The sequence below is a fragment of the Dromiciops gliroides genome, chromosome 5 (genome assembly GCF_019393635.1).
Source record: "Dromiciops gliroides isolate mDroGli1 chromosome 5, mDroGli1.pri, whole genome shotgun sequence".
Taxonomy (NCBI): Eukaryota; Metazoa; Chordata; class Mammalia; order Microbiotheria; family Microbiotheriidae; genus Dromiciops; species Dromiciops gliroides.
The window spans coordinates 258,025,548-258,038,214 of NC_057865.1; the positions used below are offsets into that span (position 1 = coordinate 258,025,548).

A 12,667-nucleotide genomic window follows, 5' to 3' on the forward strand; every position below is an offset into this window, starting at 1 on the left:
ACTGTTCATTTATTACCAATTTTACTTACAGAAGCTCAAGGAACAGCAGGGGAGGTATCCAAAATCCCCTCTGACATTCCTGAGTCTTTATGGGCCTCATCCCCTAATGAGGTGGGGCTCCTTAAGTCTGCCATGCCTGTTACCTTTAAAGTTAAGGGGGGACCACCCCCCTCCATTCCACAGTATCCATTGTCTAGGGAAGCAATAGAAGGGATCACCCCTATAATTGAGGCTTTGAAAAGCCAGGGTATTATTATTCCATGTCATCACTCTCCATGCAATACTCCCATTTTGCCAGTTAAAAAACCCAAGCCTGGGCCAGATGGTAAACCTGTTTATCGTTTTGTGCAAGATCTTAGAGCGATTAATAATTATGTTATTCCTAGACATTCCATAGTTCCAAACCCGGCTACGATAATTTCATCGATTCCCTATGAATCTACATGTTTCACAGTGGTAGACCTTTGCTCTGCCTTTTTCTCCATACCAGTACATGAGGACTTCCAATATTTATTTGCTTTTACCTGGAAAAATAGACAGTGGACCTGGACTAGACTCCCACAGGGATTTGTAGACAGTCCCACATTATTTTCCCAAATTTTACAGCAGGATCTGGCCTCTATTACCTTTAAGGGCTCCATACTAGTACAATATGTTGATGACTTACTTTTGGCCTCTCCTAATGCTGAAATTTGTCAGGAAGATAGCCGTCACTTACTGCTGGAGCTGCACAAGAGAGGACACAAGGTTTCCAAGACAAAGGTACAATGGTGTTTGCCCCAGGTAGAATATTTAGGATTTATTTTGGCTGCTGGAACTCGCTCTGTCTCTTCTAAGAGAGTCCAGGCCATTCAACAACTCTCTGCCCCCACTACTAAGAGGCAGTTGAGAGCCATTCTGGGAGCAGCTGGGTACTGTAGACAATGGATACCCTCTTTTGGTGAAATTACTAAACCCCTCATAGCTCTTACAAAAAGTTCTGTTCCAGACAGTTTACAGTTGGATCCCCAGCATCTCTCAGCCATAAAAGAATTAAAACGGGCCTTGTTATCAGCACCTGCCCTAGGACTGCCAGATTATAGTAAGCCTTTCACTCTCTTTGTGCATGAACAAAGGGGGGTGGCTTCTGGAGTCCTGACTCAGTCACTGGGGCCTAACCAACGTCCTATAGCCTACTATTCAATTCAGCTGGACCCTGTAGCGGCTGGAGCGCCACCTTGCCTTAGAGCAGTGGCGGCCACAGCGCTTTTGGTAGAAAAAGCCTCTGATTTGGTCCTAGGTAACCCTCTAACTGTGCAATGCCCTCACGAAGTGGAGGCTCTCTTACTACGTCACAGGACACAAGCCTTTTCAGATCAAAGGCTGGCTAAGTATGAAATAACCCTGTTAGGTAATGAGAATATCACTTTAAAACGCTGCACAGTTCTTAATCCAGCAACACTACTCCCTAACTTACCATTCTCGGGGGAACCATTGCACGACTGTGCTTCTTTAGTTGCTATGGCTGAAAAACCCCGTGACGATCTTTTTGATACACCTTTAGAAAATCCTGATCTTGTCCTCTATACAGATGGTTCCTCATTTATGAGAGAGGGAACCCGTTTTACTGGAGCTGCTGTAGTTTCTGATTATGACACCCTCTGGGCAGCTTCTCTGCCTTCCCATTTTAGTGCACAGGCTGCTGAACTTGTGGCTCTTACACAGGCCTGTAATATAGCTAAAGATAAGAGTGCCACCATTTTTACTGACTCGAAATATGGCTTTGGCATATGCCACTTTATTGGTATGATTTGGCGTCAACGAGGCTTTCTAACATCCTCGGGCAAGGCTATTGCCAATGGGGACCTTATCAAGGACCTCTTAGATGCCCTAAAACTGCCTTCTTCCCTAGCCGTTGTACATTGCCCTGCCCACACAGGGAATAGTGATCCTGTTTCAAAGGGAAATGCACGAGCCGATTCTGCAGCCAAGCTAGCTGCATTAGAAGCTCCTGAACATGTATTTAACCTTTCACCTTCTGAGGATATTCCTTCCAACCTAACCTATGACAATTCTGAAGTAGAAAAGTGGAAAAAGAAATTTAAGGCAAAACAGATCAATGGCATCTGGGTGTCTCCGGAAGGTAAGCCATTTCTTCCCCGGAAATTCTACCACCAGGTATGCCTCTCTGTTCACAGAAAAGGCCATTTTGGTACACAAGGCATTGTAGACTCTATTAAGAGAACCTGGATAGCACCAGGTGTGACTAATACAGCATCTCGAATCTGCTCGGGCTGTTCCACATGTCAGTCTTATAATCAGTATGCTTTTAAGGCCAAAGCTTATGGAGGGCGTCCTCTAGCATATACACCTTTTGAGCACTTACAAATTGATTATATTACTATGCCAAAAGCAGGACATTATAAATTTTGCCTTGTTATAGTTGATCAGCTCACTCGGTGGGTGGAGGCCTTTCCCAGCCCCCGAGCCACAGCTGCCTTTGTTGCCAAAATTCTTCTTAAAGAGATAGTACCTCGTTCTGGCCCACCTCAATTTCTCCCACCCTTTTCCCTACCCTATACCTATTTTTTTTTTAATCCTTTTTGCTTTTTGTTTTGTTTTGACTTTTGAAAGGCACTGAAAAGACCTGGAATTCACCACACCTTTAAATTCTTTAAGAGCACAAAAGGGTGCTTAGCGAATCTTTTGCCTTTTATTTTTGGTTTTTGGTTTTGCTTTGTTTTTTTTTTTACTTTTGTTTCTTTTGCTTTTCTTTAAAAACCCGATTTTGTAAACTAAGTGACTTTTCAAAGGCATTTTAAGTATATGCTATTGAATATTGAATCTTGCTTATTGAAGTCTTATTTCTTTTTGATGAATTAATCACCACTTTAAGTATCTGCTACTGTTATACTAGAGAATTCATGTATAAGATGATGTGGTCTGCTTGCTAAAAGAAGGTTATGTAATAATGTCTAAAAGAAGATTATGTAACAATGTCTAATATAATCAGCTATTTACATTCGTTTATTATTTATGTGTCATTATACTCTGGGTATGGTTTGGAATTATTGTATATATCACTAATATATTCTCAGTTATGCAGCATAGCACACATTTTTACCATCATATTGTCTTTGGTGAAATTAATGAGATTTCAGAAATATGGAAACTTATCATTTCAGAGACTAACTTGCTGTGAACTCTGATGCAGGCCCTGGAGAGAATATATGTGCAACAAAAGGAGAGACAGGTATACATAAGTCCATGGTTTGCTTATGATGGTGACTATGTAGAGCACAATTACTAGGCACAGTCCAGTATTCATCCTCTCTCCCTCCTAATTTAACCTAATTTAACTGAACTTACTTATCTTTTTATCTCACTCAGTTGAATTCACCTGTGGCCTAGCACAATCACTGGCTGTCTCGGAACCATGAGATATGGTATGATAACCTTTCCATAACATTTTCAGGTGTCATGAACACATACTAAATTTGACTTTGATCCAGACACATGGTGGTAAAAAGTGTTACTGATTGCAAAATGCTATGCTAAGGTTTAGTAAAAAAAAAAAAAAAATACAGCAATTCAAACAGTTAAAGAAGAAATCCAGCTTTCCAGACCAGAGTCCAGAATCCAGAATCCAGACCAGAGTCCAGAATCCAGTTTTCCAGACCAGAATCCAGTTTCCTCCTGATAACATCTTACCACTTCAAGAAGACAACAGAACTCAGAGACTTTATATGAACTGTTTTGCTTTATTAGCTTTTACTATCTCCTTTCTGTTATATACTATCTGTAACATGTACTCTCTGCAGAGGCTCTCCCTTTGCAAGACTAATGTCAAAGCGTCGGTTCATGAGGAAAGAAAAAAAATCGCCCCTCTGGACAAAACTTTCCTCTCTTCCTTTTCTGTATTGTTGTTCGCATATTATTAGTCAGCAGAAGTTATTATATTCTTTTTACTGTTCCATCAAGGAAACATTCCATTTCTTGAGGAAGCAAAGGGGGGAAATGTGGTAAAATATGAAAGTTTTTAACAGTCGGTTAGGATAACTGAAAGACGCCAGTTTTTCAAGGACCACCCTTTTGGGGAGGAGATGAACAGTCCGCCTGCTGCGCATGTCAGACTGCCTGCCGGGTACAGTCCGCCTGCTGCGCATGTCAGACTGCCTGCCGGGTACAGTCTGCCTGCTGCGCATGTCAGACTGCCTGCCGGGTTTTTTGACTTCCGGGGTGGAGAGAACGGGAGTAGCCTTTTTTGCCGGCTTGGCGGGACTCCGGGGCGGCGCGGCACAGACGGTCTGACTCACTCCAAAGGTGGCCTAAATCGGTTTGGTGAGTTTTTATAAGGAATATAGACTAAGCCTAGATTTAAGACGATTTGTACTGTATTTCTGTTTTCCTATCCTTCTAATCAACAACACCTTATATACAATAAAGGCTCTATCTAGAAAACCAGAAGCTTCTTCCATTTACTAGTCTGGGAGATGAATTAAGGGAAGGGTTAAGTAGGGGAGATTTATGATCTAATATCCAATTTTAAATCTCACAGAGAGAATTCTTTACTAACTTAAAATGCTCCATGCAATCTTTTGGAATAAAATCCTTTAAAGTGGTAAAAAAAAAAGAAAAAAAGAAAGAAAAAAAAAAGCTATCAATACTTTTTTTGCCTTAAGTTATATCTATTTCTCCGGGTGATCCATGACAACAACCCTGCAAATTTAGCCAGTTACTCTATATGCAGGGCTGAGATAGCAATTTTCTCAAAATAGCAACTGATCTTCATGATCTTTTATAGGATCATAGGATTATATAAAATCATAGATCCATCGAGTCCAACCCCCTCATTTTACTGAGGAAGCATGGAGAGAAGTTACGGTCACACAGTCAGAAAATAGCAGATAGAGAATGAAAACACATCCTCTGACTCCAAATAATAGTGCTTTTTTCCACTGGATTTAATTACTTCTGCTTTCCAAACTCATTTATTTAGCCAAAGATTAAAATATTGTCATACAAAACCGGCATCATTATATTTTATCATGGAAAACAAAACAAAACAAAAAATAAGACTGTTAAATTTTAAAATGATATTCATTTTAACTAGTAAAGCATTTTATTTTGGCTCTTCATTCTCCTAGCATGCTATCTCATTTAGTATTGTGCCTGGCATGAAGTAAACTTTTCATATATGCTTGTTGAATGACTTGTATCTTGATTTTTACAACCAGAATTTTCTTGAAAATCTGGATATTCAGATTTTAAATATATGGAGAAGCCTTACTATTTAAAGAAATAAACCGTACTGAGTACTTTTGCAAGTAAATAATGACCCTTTAATATATATTTTGTCTAATTCTTCATTTTATAATTGACCAAGCTTGTTTAAAGTGAGTCACCTGCACTTGGGCTCTTTGTGTCATTGTGAGGTTGTTTTGTGGAAGAAGAAACATCAAAGATTCTTCCATTGCTCTGATTTCCTTAGAGTATGCCAAGTTTCCCCAGTGAAACCGTAATTAGGTTTGTTCCTTGGTATTTGGTGTTACTTAGGAATAGGAAGTTTACAAGGTAAAACAGGCAGTTCCAAATCAAATCAAAATGATACCATATGAAAAATGAACACTTTAAAATTAGCTAATAACTCTTCAGGTCCAATGACTGCTCATAATTCCTTGTCTATTCCCTTACTCTGAAATTCCTAAACAGAAACTTGAAATTTAGAGTCAAGAATTAAAGACCTGAATTAAAGGCTTGGAATTTTCCTAGTACTACTTTTGATATATTTTGATGTGTGTATGTGTATATTTTCCATACATGTTAGGGAAGTCATTTCAATGTCCTCTAAAAATCACAACTAAGAATATTCCATGGAGGGTGAGCTTTGGAGTCTAGAAAACCTCTGAATTTCAATAATGGCTTAGAAATATTAAATATGTAAACCTGGGTAAATCTTCTAATCTTTCTTAGCCACACTTTGTTCATTTGTGAAATGGGGATAATAATAGCATTTATTTCACAGAGCGGTAGTGATGATTAAATGAAATGGATATATACAAAGCACATATTATTACAATACATTTTAATCAGATAAAAGTAATTCACAATATAAAATATTAATATCTTACATATAGTGATTTGTAATTGTCAAAATGTCTTTAAAACTATGTTCTCATCTTTCATATTTATGCATACACACAGGCACTAACTACAAATAAGAAAAGACAGTTATTATCCCTCTTTTGAATATAGTTAGGTGGCACATCAGATAGATTTCTGGGTCTAAAGTCAAGAAAATTAATTTATTTGATGTCAAATCTGGCCTCATACACTTATAAGCTGGGCAAGTCACTTCATCCTGTTTGCCTCAGTTTCCTCATAAATGATCTGGAGAAGGAAATACCAAAACACTCTAGTATCTTTGCCAAGAAAACCTCAACTGAGGTCACAAATTACATATGATCAACCTGAGACTCAAAAAGGGTTAAGAGAGTTGGCCAAGGCCACATGGCTAATGACTGGCATACCCCAGATTGTGATGCAGGTTTTCTAAGTAGCCTAATGCACTTTTCATTTTAGTACATTTGTCACACGCATAGTCATGGGATAGGCATTATTTTTTTTTTTCATTTTGTAAGAAACCTATCAAAAGAACACTCATTTGAAAATGGTGATGAAACCTTGCTTTAATACTGCTGTAGAATATCATACAGTGTGGGGTCCATTGATACAGGACATTTGTAGGTGAAATACTTTTATAATGATGTCTTTTTGGTACTTCTGCTAAAAAAGATAAGCTTGAGAAAAATATAATTCCAAAACCATTCTGCCTTTACTGTTAAAAAAAAAATGCTTGAATCTCAAGAGCCTGAAGGGAACTCATAGGTCATGTAGTCCTAGCTAAGCAGGAATCTCTTATACAATAGTCCTGATAAGCAGTCCATAATGCTTTCTAAAGTCCAGTATCATTGTGCTTTGGGCTATTCATTGATCTCACGGATCCATGATACCATTGTCTCTTTAAGAATGAGCATACTCAAGAACAGAGAATAGTTTCCCCCAAAGGGCAAAGAGAATGGTAGATACAAATGTGGAAGTTGCTCAAGCTTCTGGAATCTTCCAGTGCAGAGCAGCAATATTATTGACTATGTATAGTACTAAGCTGAATATGACTACTTCATTAACATAATGCTAAATATTATTATAGCATTGCCCTGCGGATTTAAAATTCATGGTTTACAACACCGTTCTTTCCTCTGCTCAGTCCCAGTCCAGTAACTCAATGTCTGTGTAAAAAGCATTATCGATCAGCCTTTTAATTAGTGTTCACTCAATAGACCTTGATAAATGAAAAATACATTTTCAGAACAACACAGATGGCAAGAGGTAAATGCTTAGTATGATGGCTGGTGATAGCATTATCCATTGAGTACAGTAATTAAACAAGATTGGACAGTAGTCTAATGATCCAATGCCTTACCTAATTGTTCTTTCATATTTATTTATTGCAGCTTAAAAATCTCCTACAATTACTGCCTTCTCCAAATCTAAGTAAGAGAGATTCTTCTTCTTTGAAGATATAGTTCAGTTTGGTCCTGGGCACTATAGTTTAAGAAATGATAGTCATCCAAAGAACATCCACAGGAGAGACAATTAGGATGTTAAAGAGCCTTGCATCTGTGGCATAGGAGCATAGTCTGAAGGAAATAAGCATTTTTAGCTTGGTGCTAAGGAGGCTTGGGGGAAGAAGGAGGAACTTAGGTGTCTTCAAGAATTTGAATGGCACTCATATGAAGAAAGGATCAAACAGGAGACAATCAAGAGTACTGGATCAAAGATGCAAATAGTCAAATTTAGGCTTGATTTCACACACACAAAATCTTACTAATTAGAATTAGCCACAAGGGCATTGAATTACCTCAGGAAGTAGTAGCACATAACCCTTTCCCTTGGGGACCCTTCAAATATTGGTTCATTGATCTTTTGTCAGACATGATCAATACCCTTAGTGTATAGAATAGACAAGATGGCAGCTTAGGTCTATTTCAACTCCCACATTCTATGATTCTATCAATGTTTTAAAGAATATTATTCCATTTTATATGACTTAAAGCAGCATTTATCTTAAAGGATTGTTCTTAGGGTGTCTCCATGCTCACAGTTTTGACTGAGACACATTTGTTTGTGCATATAGAAGCCAACTGTAAATTTTTAATGAGTTTGGTGCACATCAAAGCAAAAGCAGTTGAAATGACCTGGGACCATAGAACTTAAGCATTAGAAACTATGTAATAAATTAATTACAGCTGATAAATCTACTCCCCCAAAATACAATTAAAAGGTGTTGATGCAGCCCAAGGATTTTAATGCATTACTTAACCTTTACTTACAAATTTACATTGGCACAGGTCATATATTTAATATTTTTTGTTTTACATCACAAATATAACTCTTCTTCAAATAAGTCTTTGAGAACATAAATTATGACTAATGAAAACAAAAATCAAAATGATTTCCAAGATCAGGGAAATATTTCTCATGAATTCCAGAAAATTATAATTATCTTTTCAGAGACATCTGAATCTCTGAATTTCTCATAACATTTATTTTTCTCTCTGAATTCATTTTAAATCTCTAAGCTGCTATTAGTATGATATTGCTAATTCATAAAAATGTTTGAGGCTCATAGTGAATCATAAATGATTTTGAGTTTTTAAGAAAAAATATGTGTTGTTTACTTTTCTGTCCTATTTGAGAAGCATTTATATTTGATTTCTTTGCAAAGCATTACCATTCATGAAATTAACCACAGTTGTTACCCACCAAGGACCTAAAATATTAGAGGAAATCTTACAGAGTATAAAACTGGAGAATGAAAAAAACATAGAGGCTATATAGACAGTATAATTAGGCATTGAATAAAATACATAGACAATTTAAAAAATTTCAGATTTGTGATTGAATACTAATTCATATTAATATCACTGATGGATTCACCTACCAGGGAACTTGGAACTTAATTCCTAGACACTCCAAAATTAACAAAGTTAACTCTATTTGATAAATTAGCTACCAGAAGATTATAACCCAAAGATTAATATCCAAATAAAACTAGTTTATTTCAATGCATCCCTAATCCCTTGCTAATAAATTGCCGTTCGTCAGTTTCATGTACATTTTAGCCAGAATGAGGTCTTTCTAGAAGAGCAACCAGGATTATGTTAGGGGATTGAAACAAGGCTATGCAAGAATTAATTGAAGGAACTGGGAGTAGTTATTCTGGAAAAAAAAAAAAGAAAACTTTGAGAACAGATTCTTAGCTTCAGGTTTGAAGAAGACTAATTGGACTTGCTTTGCTCAGTCCTAGAGGGCAGATCTAGGGTCAGCGATTGGAAATTGTGGAGAGACAATGTTATGATATCAAACAAGGGGTTAAATTAGAGAATGATGCCATCCTGGGCAAGAAGGGGTTTACATCCAAGTACATACGAAGGCTTTTTCTGTTGCATGCTATGACTGTACAATGACAAGAAACAACAACTAAGATGGGATATACAGGATTGATGATCGAGATATATTTGAAGAAGAATATACAAGCACCAAGGGGTTCCTTTTTGGGGCAGTGGATAGAGCACTGGCCCTAAAGTTTAGAGGACCTGAGTTCAAATCTAACCTCAGACATTAGCTGTGTGATCCTGGGCAAGTCACTTAATCCCAATTGTTTTAAATATCTAGGGCCATCTATGGTTATCCAGATCTATATCTTGCCACTGGACCCATATGACTGGAGGAGTGAGTGAGGTTGGTGACCTTGCACAGTCTTCCCTCACTTAAATCTAATTCACTGCGAGTCATGACATTGCCTCAATTTCATGGTCCTCTTGGAGAACAAAGGACAAACAAAAACAACAACAAACAAGCACCATGGGGTTGAAAAGGAGAGGAGAATGTGGCTTAATGAATAGAATGAACATTGCTCATATTCTTTTTCTCTGGGGGTGGGGGATGACTGGGGTGAGCATGGGGCAGAATTTAAACTACACATGCACAAGAATTTCATCCCCTATAGCTTTTGGGTGGAGCTGTGTAGGTCTGATTAAGTGCTTATCTTAATCCAGATTTTCTGTCAGTTAATCTGAGATCTCCTAGAGCCATGTTGAAAGAGCAACAAGCAGATGTCTGCTTATTATAAGATGGTATTCAAACTCAGGTCATCTACCTTCAAATATAGGACTCTTTCCACATGAGGAATTATAGAGGGTATGATTTATATCAATATGATTTATGATATATGACTAGTGGGTTTGGGGTTAGAGCAGAGGTTCTTAATCAGAGATCTGGGAATTTGCTGTTTTAAAAAAATAGTTTGATCAATATATTTCAATAGACTTGGATTCCTTTATAATCCTATATACTATATTTTGTACATTTAAAAATAGTATTTTGAAAAGATATCCATATGCTTCACCAGTTTTGTGTTTGTGGCACAAGAAAGATTAACAATTCTTCAATTAGAGAAAGTGAGAAATTGTATTTGAGGGGTACAGTGCAAGAAAATCAGAGGTGAATTCCATCTGCAAATTTGCACAAATTTGTTTTATCTGCCATGCAATTTTACTGAAAGACAACAGTGAAATGAAAATCAACTGTATTGGGGGCAGCTAGGTGGCGCAGTAGATAGAGCACCGGCCCTGGATTCAGGAGGACCTGAGTTCAAATATGGGCTCATACACTTGACACTAGCTGTGTGACCCCGGGCAAGTCACTTAACCCCCATTGCCCCATGGGAAAAAAATAAAAAGAAAATCAACTGTATTTTTCTCTTAAAGCGGCAGTGCTTCCATAAAATTCAACAAATCTTTATTCTACTATGTGAAAGGCACTAGGCTAGATTCTATGAATATAGAGATAAAGAATAAAAAGTCACTGACCTCTAGGAGCCAATATTCTTCTATATATTCATATAGATAAGTAAATAAGTAAAAGGAGAAGAAGAAGGAAGGGAAGGATTTATTTAATCATTTTTTGTGTACCAGGCACTGTTGTAAGCAGTTTTCAGTTTTTATTTTGTTTAATCCTCACAAGGTGTTATTATTTTTATTCTCGAGGAAACTAAGGCATACAGAGGTTAAGTGACTTGGTCAGGGTTCACATAGCTAGTAGGTGTCTGAATTCAGATCTGAACTCAAGTTTTCTTTATTCCAGGTCCATTACTCCATCCAATGTGCCATCTAGAAGTCTGGAGAGAAAAGAGGTCCAATAAATGTTGAGGCAAAGGAAAGTTTTTCAAAGGACACAGTACCTGAGCTAAATATTGATGAAAGACAAGGATTCTGAAGAGCAAAGAGTAAAGAGTATATTCTAGGCATAAGGAATGGCTTTTATGGAGGCATGGAAGTAGGAGATGATATATTTGGGTGAAGTAATAGCTAAATGTCTGGCTGGTCTGGAATGGAGACATATAAAAGGAATATAAGTATGAGACAGAGCTGGAAAGGTTGGTTGGAGCCTGGTTTAGGAGAGTCTTAAATGTCACCTCACCCCTACCATACCTGGAATGAGGCTCCCTTCTTACTTCTTCCTCATGGGATTTAGCTTTTCCTTCAAGATTCAGCTCCACCACCCCACTTTCTACATGAAGTCATTGCTGATTTTTCTAACCCACAACTGTTAGTTCCCCCTCCCAATCAAATTACCTTGCATTTAACTACTTTGCATTATTTGTATTTCTTCTCTTTTTATTTATTCTGCACACACATATACATACCCATGTATATGCAGCTAGACAGCACGCTGAACAATGTGCTAGACTTGAGGTTAGGAACACCTAAGTTCAAATCTGCATAATGCACTTACTAGCTTTGTGATGCTGGGCAAATAATTTAACCACTATCTACCTCAATTTCTTCATCTGTAAAATGGGGAAAATAAAAGCATCTATCTATCTATCATCCATCTATCTATGTATCTATCATCCATCCATCTATCCATCCATCCATCTATCCATCCATCTATCCATCCATCTATCCATCCATCCATCTATCTATCTATCTATCTATCTATCTATCTATCTATCTATCTATCTATCTATCTATCTATCTATCCATCCATCCATCCATCCATCCATCCATCCATCCATCCATCCATCCATCCATCCATCCATCCATCCATCCATCCATCCATCTATCTATCTATCTATCTATCTATCTATCTATCTATCTATCTATCTATCTATCTACTTAAAGGTAGGAAGTGTTTCATTCATTGGACTTCTATCCCTGCTGCCTGCTACAAAATAAACCCTTAATAAATAAATACTTGTTGATTGATTGAGTTGTCACGAAGATGATAGGGAACTACTGAATTATTTTTAAGTAGGGTGGTAACATAAGAAGAACCATGCCATGGGAAGATTTTTTTTTTTTTTTGTCATAAGCATGGAGGATGGATTGGAGAGAGAGGGGCTGAAGGAGGAAAATCACTTAGGAAGCTATTACAGTTGTCCAGGAAAAAGGTGATAAAGGTGAGTTCCTGTTGAAGGGCTCTTTCTCTTTCTGCAGTAGTTAACAACAAATAGTAAGACGGTGATAGGAAAAAAATCCACATCTCATTCTCTTTCTTTTATGAGCATAAGTTTATGCCTTATCTTGGCAGGTAGCAAAAATTGCTTTGCAATTGAGATAAT

General features: G+C 37.4%; 1 protein-coding gene across 2 annotated transcripts in view; it reads left to right on the top strand.

Moving 5' to 3' along the window:
- Window positions 1-12,667, top strand: part of TMTC2 (transmembrane O-mannosyltransferase targeting cadherins 2) — a 546,198-nt gene that overhangs the window by 502,715 nt on the left and 30,816 nt on the right. The window contains exon 12 of one of the 2 annotated variants that reach the window (XM_043969069.1): window positions 11,188-11,246. The exons of the other annotated variant lie outside the window; for it this stretch is intronic. Coding sequence (XP_043825004.1) covers window positions 11,188-11,217 — 30 coding nt within the window. The 3' untranslated portion in view covers window positions 11,218-11,246. Of the gene's footprint in view, window positions 1-11,187; window positions 11,247-12,667 lie in introns of those variants that run through there. 2 annotated transcript variants of the gene reach the window in all.